The sequence below is a fragment of the Egretta garzetta genome, unplaced genomic scaffold, assembly GCF_000687185.1.
Source record: "Egretta garzetta isolate BGI_Z169 unplaced genomic scaffold, ASM68718v1 scaffold257, whole genome shotgun sequence".
Classification (NCBI taxonomy): Eukaryota; Metazoa; Chordata; class Aves; order Pelecaniformes; family Ardeidae; genus Egretta; species Egretta garzetta.
The window spans coordinates 101433-116709 of record NW_009260344.1 but is presented as its reverse complement, the minus strand read 5'-3'; the positions used below and the strand labels follow the sequence as shown (position 1 = coordinate 116709).

Here is a 15277-nt window from a genome sequence, read left to right as displayed (position 1 = left end):
AGCTGATAAAGAATGCAAGTTGGTTTCTTAGGGAGTTTTTTTTGTGAAACTGAAAATAATAAAAGCTGTGAAGTATATATCAGTCATCAAACATGGCTTTGAATTATGTTCTAAGAGAATGTTGTGCAGATTTCTAGAATCCCAATATGCTATCTGTAGGTAATGTGCCATAGGTGAGATAAATTAACATTTTGTCTCACGCTTTCCGTTTTGTTTGGTGAGGGAAGTGAACTTTAACTTTCTGTTGTGTATGCCGTAGTGCAACAATTTTGTTCAGCTGCCCTTTGAGAAGATGTTCTGCTCATTCCTCCTACTCCTTTACTCTTCAGTTCATCTGTTTGAGAAAAGAGATAATGCAGTTTCCCTGTATGTTTGGTAGCATTACGGAAGGAGAACGCAAGAACATGATAGGTGGTTTTAATGGTGCTTCTTTGTCCTTACAATGTGGCAAACTCTGTTCTGGCCATAAGGAGGCCCCTTTCTTAAATAGATGCTTTTTGTAGTAGGCTTATTCTTCCAGTCTTTGCAAGAAATTCTGAAGAATGTGAGCCTGACAGGTTATGCAAGCCAACACAAAAAGAGTAAACGTTTTAAAAATATAATAAGAAAAAGCAACAGGGAAAGAAACTGTGGGAAAAGTGTTTCTCATACGTTGTTTTTACTGTACTCCAAGATACTGGGATGTAAATAATTTTTTTTTTCCTGCTGTTCACTGAGCTCTTTTGTCCAAAGCAGAATTCGCTTTGGATGCATTCTACAAAAGAAGAAAAACAACCACCACAGAATTTCTTTGCTGGCAACTGTCTGAGCTTTGCCTTTCCCAGTCTTTCTCTAGATGAAATGTTCTGGTCTGGAGGAGCCTGAAGCATGGAGCTGTGCGTGTGAGTGTTGGGTTGTCAGACACCTATAACTTCGAGGAGTAGGTTGAGTATGTGTTAGAATTTGAACATGAACCACCAACTTCAATGCCTGATGTACCTCACTTTAGCCCCTAAATGTTCAGTAGTACTGTGTCTGAATATGTTGTTAGAAACTGAAAAAAATATCTTACGTTGCTAGTTTCTCGAGGGAGTGTGGTTACACGGCAACTGATTTTTGTCTTGGTTTCTAATTGCTGTGGATACAGCCCTTAAACAGATGGTAGTGCACATATTGAAAACTTTCTGTTCTTTTTTTCTTCCATGGATAATGAGAAATGATGAACCTATCACAAATGGAGGACTACTGAGCATCACCTCCATGCACCTTTTGAGGCAGTAGAATAAAATATGTGCCATATGTATTCATTCCCTCAAAAAATACTAGAGTGCTATTTTGTTACTGCTTTTAAAACTTTAGTTTCTTTGTTCTGTTCTTTCCCTCTCTTTCCTATTTTCCTATCCTCTTTCCTAATTTAAATAATGTATCCTATTATTCTTTTTTTCCCCGTTATCTGATCTCTTTTCCCCTTTCATATCACTTTCACATTTTCATTCCCCACTATGCCATTTTCTTCCCACATTTTCATCATCTCTTCTTCTTCATCTCCGTTGTTTCCCGTACTTTGTGTTTGCTCCTGTACAAAATCCTTCTTTGCTTTGGGGGAAGTTCTCTCCCATCATGTCTCACCACTAGTAATCATTTGCTGATGCATCACGAAGCCCATAGGATCTTAGGAATGGGTGCCTCTTGCCTTTCTGTCATTCAGACAAGATGTAGTTGAGGTCTTGGGGCACTGTTTTATCCTTTTGATATTGTAATATCGATGAACATTTTGTTCTTTCTCTCCTAACTTTTCTATCTCTTGATCTCTTTCATTTCCCAGCATTATTCTAAAGTTTATCTTTCTGTAACCCAAATGAAAGCCCTGGTGGGAAAAGGGAAGCAACTGCTGCATCTGTGCACCAGTGTGGTAGCAGGGAGTCGACTTGACTTTCACTTCCTATTGAGAAACTTGGAGGGAGGCTGGCAGATAACCAAATTGCAAATAGATAAGGGAGGAGTCTGTGCCTAGGTATTATTGACAACGCTGTTGTCACTAAAGATGAATATGTGGAAGGTGGTGGAATGTTGCAGAAAAGGTGGTCAGCGCTTGCTGTTGGCCACCGAATACCACTTCTTTGAGCACTCATCCCTGTGCCTATTCAGGAGGGGCGATGTACGAACCTCAGTCCCTTCATCTTGAAAAAATGCTTTCTATATCCACAGAGCACTTATTCCTTCATTCGTACTGAGCATGTTAAAACACTGTATTGCCTGCTTCTTGGTTTCTCTTAAGTTTCTTGGCTCAGAAAAGAGCTTCACCAGGTTGCTCCAGACTGTGTGATAAGCCTACAGCCGTATATGAAAATCTTAATTTCACTACCGCTTTTCTGCCCTATCCTCCACTTTAAGATTATTTTGTGTTTTCCCTCCTGTCTTTTTGTTCTTCTATTCCAGTTGCCATTACTGTTCAGTGAAGCCAGACACTCCTTTGATTCCTATCACATGGCATCTCTATATGAGATTCTACTGCTTGCAAAGACCAGACTTCTTCTATAACAGTGTGACTTCCTCTAATTGTTCACTCATTAGATGTCTTTCTCCTGGGACACTGGAGAGATGCCCTGTGGGTATGCACACTGAGTGTCTTTATTGTTATGGGGAGTCTCATATCCTGAGAAATGTGCAAGTTTCACATTTTATCAACTAAGATCTGTGAGGCTAGATTGCCGATTTACCTTCTGGTTATACCTAAGCAGTAAACTCCTGACATTGGAAAAAAAATAGATTAATGGAGCAAAGAAGACTTTCCTGGCACAAGAATTCCTCCTCAGGAATGTTATCCTCATACACAATGGTAGAAAAAAAATCCCTCAGTGAATAAACTCCCAGACAGTCCATTTCTGCTTTCTCAAAGAAGTGTAAGAACCAGATCTGGGCATATTCTTTAGCTCTCCCACTAGCACTGAGAGATACCACTTTGATGAAGTCTTTTTGAATAATTTCACAAGTTTGAGTACCAACAACAAATCCTTCAAACAGACATTTTGAAACCTGAACACCGTCTGCAACCTTTATACATTGCCAGGTCCATATAAACTCTTGCTCTCACAGCCAGGACTTTGGATGGAAGCAGTTTGTTCATATTGTTCCACAGATGCACGTATCATTGTCAGGAAGGGATCTGCCAGACTGCTTTACCTGAATAAACGGGTGAGATTTTCAGACAAGTGTTACACAGTCTTTTTCTCTAATTAGGTTTCCATTCCAACCAGTCCGTGTTACCTAAGGCTGCTTTGGGATTTTGTGACATAATGTAATAGAAACTGCCTTTAGCAACCTTGCCATAAACTTCAGAGCCAACTATATGTAGGGTACCAATAGGATGAAAAAGTTATTTGAGCTCAGACTCCTGAGATATGTGTGTGTACAAGATTTGACATCATATCTTTAACAAATTCTGTTAACGAATAAGTGATTTATGGGTTTATTTCAGCCCATGAATGAAGCATGCATGCTGCAGCAATAATAATTGTGGCTAAATTTAGACTCAGTATTCCTTCATTCTTCCCTTCCGATGTATACGTGTGAACACACCCCAAGTCTTTTTTGAATCACAGACAGCTTCCATTTTTGTAGAGAAACACGTATCTTCTCCTTCAGACCTCTGTGAGTCTTTAACTCATCCTTTGTGTTTTGGCACTCTTCTGGCGTTTTCAAATCTTGATTATTCTCTGTAATTGTTTAATAATGTTTTCTTTGTGTTGAGAATAAGCCTGGTTTTATTTTTAAAGGGGAGCTTTACTCTGAGAGGTTATTGGGTATAAAACCTGCATACAGTGCTGATGTTGGCATGTGTGAACTCTTCAGTTGTTTACTGTTTCATTTCAATAACATATTTGCAGCAGTTGATAACCCACTGCTATTTAGATATTTCTGTTTTCTTTTTCTGAATAACTTTTTTCATGGATTCTAAGTGTGAAATTAAAAATGTTGAATTTCCAGGGTGCTGATCCAGGTAATGAACAGTTTATGACTATTTCCTCTACAGACTACTACTTTATTTTTCTGTCTTTTTCAAGGAAATTGCCAATTCCACAAGCTGACAGGCACTAGTGGTACTACTAGAATAAGCTGAATGTGTCTCATTAATAGCCAGTTGTCACGGTCACAAGACTAATTGGCTCCTCCTCCTTAGTAGCACCCCACTCACACATTGAACTATCATTTTTTTCCTTGGGCTGGAATTACAAAATTCTCTTTCTGTCTGACCGGTCTTTTGAGCTATTGCCTTTGAATTTGGTTTAATATTTGTAATCAATTTCCCTAGAGAAGCAGTGGTTGATACAGTGGTTGGACAGCTTCCTAAAGCAAAATACTGTTTTATTTCAAAGCAAATCATTTTTTGAGAAATAGAATATGTTTATTCTCCTGTGGGATTGTTCTGTATTCTCTTCCTCTGACAATTTAACTTGAGGCAGTTCCCCATTAAAAAGCTCCTGGCATATGAATCTCCCCAGGCATTTCCAGAGTACTTAATTCCCTGCTGTCTGATCAATTCTTGTTTGCAGAAGGCAAGTTTCTTTTTAGCTGTACCCGTCCCTTCATTTCTAACTTTGAACATGGGGCAAACAAGGCATCCAGTTTGGGGGGTGGTGGTTATTGGATTCCAGGGATTCTTCTGTGGTCCTTCCAGTCTGCACTTAGAGAGTCTTGATGGGACATTTCTTCTTCCTAGTGTCGTCTTCCATAGCATGTAGCAAACAAGAAGCATGGAGGTCAGACAGTGAGTGGTCCATCTTAGTATTCAGGTTTTCTGATTAGAACTCTGAGATTAGCACATAACAACTGCAGCCCGGTTTCTCCAATTGTTCCTTAATGCACTACCTTAAGAGGCACAACAGATACAAAAGTTTCACCAGTGTTGCAAGTATGACACCTTGTGTGTTGGCTTTGGGATGATCAACAAATGGAAGCCCCTCCTATTTGCAACCTAAGACAAAACTTGAACCTTTACATCCCCAAATGGGATGCTAATCTGTTTTTTTTCCCCTTACATCATCACAGACCTGCCCGTTATATACTCAAGTATGTGTTTATTCTAGTGTGTTGGAGAATTTGGGTTTGAGTTTTCTTTGTGCTCAGTGTTTGTTATCTCAGCTTGTCAAATCAAAAGAATTTTGGAACTCCACTTTCTCACTTTTGTTTCAGCCTCTACTTATTCCTTATTGCTCTTAGAAAAGACTTGTGCACAGGAGGTGAATTAAGTGTTATCTGTCCAAACATCGTGCTTTAATAACAGCCCACTGTCACCAGCCAACATCCGAAGAGCCATGTAGTAAGGATTAGAACTGTCTGTTTTGTGTAAAATGTCTAAAACAGAGCTAACGTTATTTCCTCTGGTACAGATTCCGTGTTCATGCTCGTGGGCCTACCTTCAGCATTTGGTGCACTGGACCCCACCACACACCCAATTATTTCACTGAGCAAGTGTTGAATGCCGAATCTAAGAACAGCTCCAAATCATGTCATTCCTTTAAAATTCAGCTGGTGATTATGATCGACAGCCTCACCTCTCACAAGGCACTCCTTATAAAGATTAACTTTTAATAATGGGAACTTACTTTTCAATATATACCTGAGATTTCTGTGGGGAAAAGTGACGAGCCTCACTGCCAGTAGTATGACATAGATGCGTGTTTTCAGCTGATGTAGCTGTGACCATATCTGTGATGTCACAGCACCAGCAGGAGCCCAGTTTGGATGAAGAACAGCTGACACAAGCAAGGGAAGCCAGGAAGTTTGGAAAAGGAGTGCTTTGAAAAGGTGGTTGAAGACCTGTCTCTACTGTCTAGAGAAGATCCAAATCCCCATTTATTATTGTAAACAAAGCTGAGAGTCCTTCTCAACACTTCCCTAATGTTGGGCAAATTAATAACATCCATTCTCAGAAAAGCCATCTTTCAACTTCTGCTTGATATGTGAAATATCTTTCTTTCTTCTTGTCATAGTGATCCATCACTTTCTGGCTGAATTACTGCATCAGAGCAGTAATGAGAAGTCAGTATTACTGCGATGCACGGGTTGGTACAGAATAGGTATTTACCCTTACAGTAACAGGTTAAATGCAGAGTAGTCTTGACTCTTTCAATGTTCTGAGCTAACCACCAGTTTTTGGGAGTACCAGTTTTGCCAGCTGGTCGTGTGCCTGAGTCAAATAACAGCACGCCTTCCCGTCGTGCATGACAAGCAGTGTTCTACAAGGCCAGGCGCTTGGGCATGCACAAGTTCGTGAGGAAGCATCCACAACTCTCTGCACCTCCCTTGAATGCAGTGCCAGAAGCAGCCGTTCCCACCTCGCCTCCAAGGAGCAGACATGCTTGCCCATTAGCATTTCTGGCTTCTGCTACTATGAAGGCATCGTGCCTGTGCTGAAATCCCTTCCATTGTCTCTCAGGCAGCTTCGGAGGCCCGATTAAGGTGTTCCTCCTAGATTTCAAAGGAAATAGCTGATCAGGCTTCAGAAAAGACCACATGTGGATTTCTGAACTTCTGTGAAACATGAGCTCCTCTGGGACAATGCAGGCATCAAAGTTCAGGATGCAGCAACTATGAATTGGAGACAGAGCCTCTTGGCTAAAGGGACTTGTCTGTAGGATAAATTTCCAGAGGAAATAGGAATATCATTAGAAATATCTGGAGTGCTTTCCTTGGTGAAAAATTCTTTCCATCATTAAGAACGATACTCAGAACACTAATATTGTTACCTTTCTACCCCGTCTCAAAAGAAGGAAGTTATTAAAGTAAAAATAAAAAACAAGAAAAAAAAAAAAACCAAACCAAAAACCCAAAAGAGTTTTGTCCTTACAAAAAGAGGCAGGCTGGACATTTGAGTAAGTCTACTGGAAATTTCACCATCGCTATTGATCTTTCTTACACAGTGCTCGGGGCAGCAGGTATCATTGTGTCATTCATGGCTACACTTTTTTTTTTGTTTGTATCATCAGTACGTGTACTTTGGAGTCAATAATTTGTAGAAAAAATGTATGTCTGAAAAGCAAATAAGTGTTTCTTGTTTGCAGTACATTTTTTTAAATGAAGCTTTATATGAAAGCAGACAGACAATGTTTATGTCTGTTCCAAGTACTGGCTTTTATTCGGAGTAGCAAACTTTAAAAATGTTACTTTAAAAGATGAAATGCAAAGCAGTTTCTTTTTTTTCTTGCGCTGCGGTTGTTATGTTAAGAAAAGGTGAACAGGACAGATATCAGGAGGTGCTTCCTGTTTGTGCAAACAGATGGCGAGTTGGCATTAACCATATACATGAGATAACATTATCAAACTATCTTAACCGCAGGCATCACTTTCAAGAGGACTTTTATGAAGCATTTTCTTTTGATTCTTCGGAAATTAATCTAATTAAAATACGTGCAGTTGTGACAGCTACTTCATTGGATATTTGTTAATTGTCCATAATACAACATTTTTAATTGTCAAGCTTTGGATAAGAAGTGCTTTTACAAAATATGCCATGGCAGGTTTTTTATGGGAAACAGGTAGAGCTGCTTTTCAAAAAGAGCGGAAGGAGGTTACGTGAAAAGAAATGGCATAACTGGGGGTTTAGCAGGCTGTACAGAGACATTTGCTAGCTCTAGATATCTCTTCCTTATTCTGTAGGAAAGGAGGATACTCCTTTCCTTGTAAACTGTATTGTCCCAGACACCATAAAAAAAAAAAACAAAAAAAAAAAAACACCAAAAAAAAAGACATCAAGGATGTGACCTCATAAGGCACAACTTCAGTACGTAAAGCCCTGGCAGCTATCCAAAAATAAGTCATCAATATGGCATTTCCTTATAACCTTTTCTGAGATGAAGAGCTGCTGTTTTCCCATTCCATTCCATTCCCAGTCTGTTCTTAGATCTCATTCTTTGGTCGTCTAAATTGTGGCCAGTTTGTTGTCTTCCTGTAATAGAAGTTCCAACATCACCAGTGTTCTCCTAATCCATTTCTAGTAGTCATTTATCAGAGATCAATAAAATGGTCTCCGTTATATGTTTGTTTCCTATCAGGCAGTAACAAAGAATTTACTGTCAACCGATTCACCCAGTCTTTGCACTGCTAAACCAAAGGAAAATGAATTTTTCTTAAGCTAAAACATTACAACCTAGGAGTAAGGGAGGGGGAAAGGCTTATAGGCCTTTCTTAGGTGTGTCTGTCACCTTTCTAGTCAAATAATTAATGAAGAAGTCTTTTTGTCAAGTGTTTTTCCTTATGACGTGTGGAAGACTATGTTGCAGACGGAAATAAGGGCCTGGTCACCAATTTGTACAAAGTATTTTTATGAATGATAGTCTGTAGACTGAATTTTTCACTGCTTGTCTCTCTCTAATACCGCAGCAGTCAGGACTGCCAAAACAGAGTTTCTGATTAAGGCCATGAAAACAAATATGACAGCTGGCAATGGAGACAAGAAGCTCTTCATAGCATCCCACTGCAGGGACTGGGATCAGTGCATGCAAGTTGATGGGAACCTTCAGCCTCTTGACTACAGTGAGCCATAGGCAGAGAAGGCCTCCTGGAGCCTCTCATCCTGCAGCCCAAACAAAGCCATGGAGGAATTAAATATGCAAAGAAAAAAAGATTTCCTTTTGCTATAGTAAATCTTGAAGCCTTCACAACTGGACATGGAAAAACTGGACTAAGGAAGCAGATGTGAACAAGCAGTCTTACCTTTGCGTAGATAATGTGACAAGTAGCTGCTGTCCAGAGCACTGAATGGGGGAAGGAGTTGGTTTATGTCATGTCCGCCCAAGTGCACCGACAGGCTACCTGTGCTGAGGGCCAGCTCTGGTACTGTACAGCTCTTCCGCTGTGGAGCAGACTTGTGTGAGAAAGAGCTGTGGTTAGAAATACCTCTGAGAAGCCTTGTTGGGGCCTCACCCACTTTGACTGGGAGTTGCTTTTAAGTTCAGGTCCTTGCCCTTGGTCCTTGCTGAGCTTTGTGGATATGCATGTGCCAACCGGTGTATCTCCCTCCCTGCTCCTGACCCACTGACTTGACTTCTAGGCTTGATCTCACACCTGCCTGGCAATCTGGACTTTTGGCTGACCATGGTTACTGTCGCTGGACCTGCTTTGCTCTTCCCACTTGGATCCCGTGGGAGCACACTTTTGGCTGACCATGGTTACTGTCGCTGGACCTTTCAGTGAGGCACATTTCAGTGAGGCCACTGCCTCTGCTTGCCTTGTAGTCATCCTTGGCTCTCAGCTTGCCTTTCCTCTTGGAGCAGCACCTGCACATGCTGCTCCCCAGCACCTAAGATTCAGGAAAAATAAAAATGTCACTCGAGATAATCTCGGTGGAAGATAGCCTGAGTCTGCCAGTTGTGGAAACTGGCTCTCGATGTAAGAGCTTTCATGCATCCTCCTTACCTAGTCCTGAGCCATGTTAAGTCCCAACCCCCAAACCATTTAGTATTAAACTTAATTCTTCCTATAGCAAACCGTCAAACAAAATCACAGAACAACTGCCTGGATTTCATGAAACAGATTAGACTGACAGACACTTGTCACTGAAGGTGTTGCTCAGGAAAGGAGCTTACATACTGGACCCTTGGCTATCCTCACCGCTTAATTATTAGCTCCTTGTCTGCCTCTGGTTTGGACCACCCCAGAGAGCCCTGTTATCTGAGACAAGGCTCATGTAGAGGGTAAAGAGATGGGTGTGAACTCACCTGTGCTGATGCCAGGGTTCACGTGTATTGTGAAATACCTAAATATGGTTTGCTGACTCCCAAATAGGGATTCTCCGATAGTTTAGAAGCATCGCTTAAATAAATCCATCAGGTTGGATATCTTCATGTGAAATCTTCCTGACTTCTCGCAGAGGAAGTGTGTTAGCATGGTCAAAAAACCCTGTAATACAGAAACCATCATAAAATTATGAAGGGGAGGTCTGCAAAATAATTTCTGTGAGGCAAGGCAGAGTATTGGTCTGGAAACCTCCTTCTGTGCATTTTTTAACTGGCATTTGCAGTATTTACTTGATTGAAAACATTTCTTGCTGTTTGCTTTGGGTCAAATTAAAATTCACAAATCTTCATGTATTTCTGCTGCGATAGTTAAGGTTATCTGAAAGTCTTTACACAGTCACCATCCACACTGGAAATCCGTAGCCTTGATCTCCATCTCCCGTGGATCTAAGACATTAGCTGCACCTCCTAATTTTTCCTTACCTTTATGGGATTAGCCACAGTACCAGTCCCATAGTTTCTGCTGCGGTTCCCTGAATCTCTGCTCTTTTGAGCCTGACTTTGTGCATGTCCATCATGTAATTAGAGGCAAGTTTGTGAGGGGAGACAATTTTCTTGCAGTTAAGATAAAGAAGCCTAATGTGCCTGGGTTTGGTGCAATTTGTAAAGTAATACACAGATGGGAAGCGGACCATAATGTTGGGATTAATCCTAAACATTCAGTGTTCACATACCATTAAGAATTTCAGCCTTTCGTACTTACCGAGTTTGTATGCTGGATATTCTTACCTCCTTAATTTAGTTAAGGCCTGGGGGGTTATGTTTGCCAGAATTTCCAAAGGTAATTGAAATATTCTGAGGGCAACTGAAAAAGATCTTTTCACAGCTATTTTGATCTAATTTGTCTAGTCTGTTATTTCTGGGAAAGGGTTAGCAGTCTTCACGTGGAACTCTTCTGAATACATCAGTCCACATCTGTTGTTTATCAAGATAGCTGCTGTAAACCTTCAAAACTAAATAGTTACCTTTGTAAGGAACCTGCATGTTTTTAATTGAAAATAATGAATTCTGTACGTTAATTTAAAACTTATTGTAAATTTAAGGTAAGGAAGCAGACAAGTCTCCTTTGCAGTGTTAGGTGACAGCATGCAGGACCAGGAGGGTGCAAAACCAAACTGGAATAGGCAGCTCAGTATTGAAGCTGAGGGCACAGCTGGAAAGGTGTGTTTATTTCAGTCTTCAGATACACTGGAATACTGCTAAATTAATACATTTGTTGTAGATTTTATATTTCATGTACATTATTCAGTATGACTTCTGGTGCTTCAAAGGAATGTGTCATAGTCCTGTTGGCATTTTTCAATTCACCAATTTAATGTGAAACGTTGTTTTCTCCTCCGCAGGTCTTTCCAAAAGAATAAAAACAGGCAAAGCAGCATTAGTGCAGTGTTCTTGCTGAACTGTAGAGCTTAGTGACTGTCAGAAATGCAAAGTTAATGAATTAAAACTGAACGTAATTCTGAGTTAGGGGAAATTATCGATGGGGAAGTACAGGACACGTGATTTTCCAAGAACACGGAGTAAGGCAGTGGTGTCAGTAGAAGGTCCAAGATGCCTCTCTGGGTTTAAGCTACAAACGAATTCTCCTTTTTACTACGCTGCGCTGTTTGGCTAACTCAAGGCTTATAGAGAATCCTTTGGTTAAGACCTCATGACTTTTAAGCAGATGTTTTATACAGTATGCAAAATAGAAATGAATCATTTTTAAAATTCAAAATCACCAACAGTGGAAACTGTGTCTTGAAAACCTGTGAGGTCTCCTAACTATTGCACATCTTCACAGGGAAAAATGTGCTCTAGTATATAAGGGACTGGAACACTTCACAAGCAAGCATTTCAAATCTTGTGACTCCCCAGATGCTTTAAGTGTGCTATTGCACTGCCCCCTGTGGTGTCTGGGCTGGTTGGGTCTCCTCTGGAGAGAAAGGAAGAAAACAAAAGAAAGGGCAGGAAAACTAAATAAATGATTTTTTTTTCCTAGGAGCAGGTTTAGCTGACGATGATCTGATTGAGCAGAGAGCATTTAATGCTCTAGGGGTACATAAAGGCAGGAAGAGCCCTTGCTGAGAGAGAAAAAACTCTCTTAAGGGGAAGGTCTTCTGAGAAACGCCAGTGTAGAACTAAAATAGAGCAACTAGAGGAAGGAAGTCCATGTCCTATATATACAGAGAGGGAGGGGGATTTTCTCCATAGTAACGGAGGGAGCAGGGGAGGAGGAAAACACAAACTGCAAAAGATGTTTTAACAAATTGTATAGAAAAGAGATTTGAGGTTTGCTCTTCTTCTTTGCTTGCAGGGCCTGTGGTTTTGGTGTGATACAAAATCCCTTAAAAAATGTCTGTTTTAGCTAATAAATCAGGATTCATTATTTCTGGACAATTACAAAGCTTATACTTTAGGTTTTGCACTTCATATTCTAAACGTCTTATTGTTACAGTACTTGAGCTTGGTTGTTAAAAGAAAGTTTCAGTTCTGTGACTCACATAACACATACGTAGCTGCGGTATTTGTATTATTACTGTGTAGTTACAAAATGTTTTGGCACTGGGATACGGCCAGATTTTGCAACGGTATTTAATACGTGGAAGTTAGGTGAGGTGGTCTGTGTGGCCAGTCAGTCGGTGTGGCCAGTCACGTCGGTGTCACTGAAGTAATCCCTTGCATGGAAATCACAGGTGTCCTGAAGGTTATAGGCTTGCTCTGAGTTTCCCGATGGGGTTTTGCTGATGCGCGGAGAATCCTTTTTTGCCTTTTCCCCCTACTTGTTCCTTGCCCTCTTTTTCCCTGCTTAACTTCAGCTGCAGTCTTGCAAAGCGCTTGCAGGACCTGCTGTTACATCTCCTGCCAGGCAAATCCCTATCAGTAAAGAAAGAGGTCCTTCAGCCTCAGAAATCTAGCACTGTAGTAAACCAAATCTTTCACAATGGATGTGAAACATCCTTTCCTCCTTCTGTTAGCACTTTTCCTTAATTTACAGTGATTACTTTTCATAACTAGTAAAGCAGTAACCAGTCCCAATTTTGACTTTATAGGAGACTGCAGTAGTATTTGTTGTTTAAAAAAAAAGTATTTTGCTCAAACGTTTGCCTTTCATGTTATGTGGGATGGATGATCTTTTTGTTTAAAAATACCTGTAGTTCCTTCTGCAATGACTGACAGCAGTGTCTGGTTTCAGGGTGGGATGATTAACTGGAATAGACTGTTTCCTCCTTTACGTCATAGACATAATGCGAATTATCAAGATCATCGCCCATCTGAACAAGACACACCTCCACCTACCGAGGTTTCTGAAGAGCAGGTAAACATTTTTCTATTTTAAAATGGCATTAAAAATGGTTAGGAATTACCTCTACTAATTTTTCATCATCTGTTAACACAGTTTCTTAAACATTCTCTATAGCAGCACAAATTAGAATATCAGTAACAGTCACGATACAGAATCAGCGAGTTGTCGTTACCATCCAAACCAGAGTTACAAATCGACTTGGCTGTTTCTATGTGTAACTGTCTTTTGTATTTGAAGGTGAGATAGTTTTCACTAGTGGGGGCTATTCAAATCTGATAAAATAAATGCTTCGAAGAAGGAAGAATGACAAATAGATTTCATTGTTTGTCCTGTAGACATGCAACGGTTCCTTCTTTAAGGTCTCCAACTTAAGTTTCCAATTCAGTCATGTAGTTTTTTGGGAATAAGAATGTTATGCCAGCTGTGGACTGCAACACAGGCTTGGTCTAAAATTTGGATGTGTCCCTCAATAATGCTGCTGACTGATTTCACATACTGATGCCACAGAGAAGCTTGTGTCTTTTCTGTCAAGTATAGATTTAGACTTACTGTATAGATTTAGGCTTTCTGACTTCTTTTGGCAGTTTCATTCTCAAAAGAGAGGATGGTTAACCAGGAAACTTAAGAATTTCAGATTAGTCTTATTTCTGTATTCAGGATTTATTGCACACAGGCAAGTTCTCCAGGTTGTAGCCTGTCTGCAGTTGGCTGCATTGGCCACTAAGTCTCAGTGTCCAAGGTCTCTGCTACCCTTGAACAAGAGTAGGTTTCAAGGGTGAGTTTTTCTTTCCATTTTTCCTTTGTTTAGGGAGATAAATCGACACTTGCTAGCACCATGCTGTCATTTCAGGTTAGTTTAAAATGAGCTTGTCCTGAACAGAAATATTTGCTGTGATCCGATTTCTAGTTTTGATTCAATGTTGATTATGTTCAAAATGTTCAAAATTTTAACTGCACTGGTGGTTGTGAGTGCAAACCCGCTGGGCTACATCTAAAAAGGAAAAAAACGCAACGAACAAAAAAAAAAAAAAAAAAAAAAAGGAAAAGAAGAAAAACCCCACACTGAAGAACACCTTCTGAGGCAAAACCCAGAAACTTAGTTTTTGTCGGCCTGAAAACCTACTCAGTGTCAGATATGGGGCAGACCAAAAGATTTCCCTGCTGGGTTGGTGGCTTGGTTTGCTTATTTGTTTTATTGACAAATTCTCCTTATGGCAACTTTTATTGTTGGGCTGGAACTAATGAAATAGTTATCAGTCTGACTTACGCTGGATTTTACCCAAAGCCCTTAGGCCCAGATTTATGAAAACAATATACGCTCATATTTTCTAATGCATTGAAGTTGTAGAGCTCAGGTGATCGCTGTCATTTGCAATGCTGCCTATTTACCCTGCAAAGGAAAAAGCAATCTAAGCACCTTTGATTTCTCAGGACTGTACTAGTAACTGCACAAGTTGTCCTAGAGCAGCAGAAGTGCAAGGGGGTTTTTTCTGTTCTTCGTATTGAAGTTTGCAAGCATTTGCAATGCCTTTAGTAAAAAAATCTCTGCATTTCTTGTGGGTTTTTTAGCACCTTAGATTACCGTTACCAGTATGCATCTCTGTTTCCTGGAGCTGGATTCAGTTCTTATGGTTAAAATATACTCAGATGAAGAGCTTTGTGTTGTTACAATCCATTCCCCATGGTGCTCACTGGATATTTCTGTAAATGGGAACACTGCAATTCCATCCACCTCTTCTTAAGGTTAGAATTTGTGGCAACCATGGTAAAAATCTTTCATATGAAATTTGTTTCTGTGGTTATCTTTAATTCCACTGCCTACCCTTTTTCTCATAAACAACACAACTGTAGATGAAAAATCAGACAGAATAAACTTTAGAAAAGTTGCGAGTAATTAAATCCAGTTTGAATCCACTTCTGTTGCAGAGGTGTAGAAAGTAACAATTCATTTCTCTCACTCCAAGAAGGTGAGAAACCAACGTTGGGTTGGGGGTGGGGGGAAGAGGGAGATGCGCAGAAACGATCAGTCCCATATTTGATATTGTGACAGCCAAGGTAGCTGTTTACAAACGTTTTGTAACGGTGTATTTAGATTAAGCAAAGGAGGACCCCCACCTCTGGACATCCTTGGCAGTAGTATATTTCTCAGTAAGCTGCCAAAGCAGAGAATATTAAAAATACTAAAAGTTCTGGAGGCATCTTAGAGAAAGGGGGG

General features: G+C 40.2%; 1 protein-coding gene across 1 annotated transcript in view; it reads left to right on the top strand.

Annotated features, from left to right (window-relative positions):
- The window catches only part of UBAC2 (UBA domain containing 2), a 102239-nt gene that overhangs the window by 84268 nt on the left and 2694 nt on the right, over positions 1–15277 (top strand). Inside the window, exon 8 of the mRNA XM_035898112.1 lies at positions 12952–13074. Coding sequence (XP_035754005.1) covers positions 12952–13074 — 123 coding nt within the window. The remainder of the gene's footprint in view (positions 1–12951; positions 13075–15277) is intronic.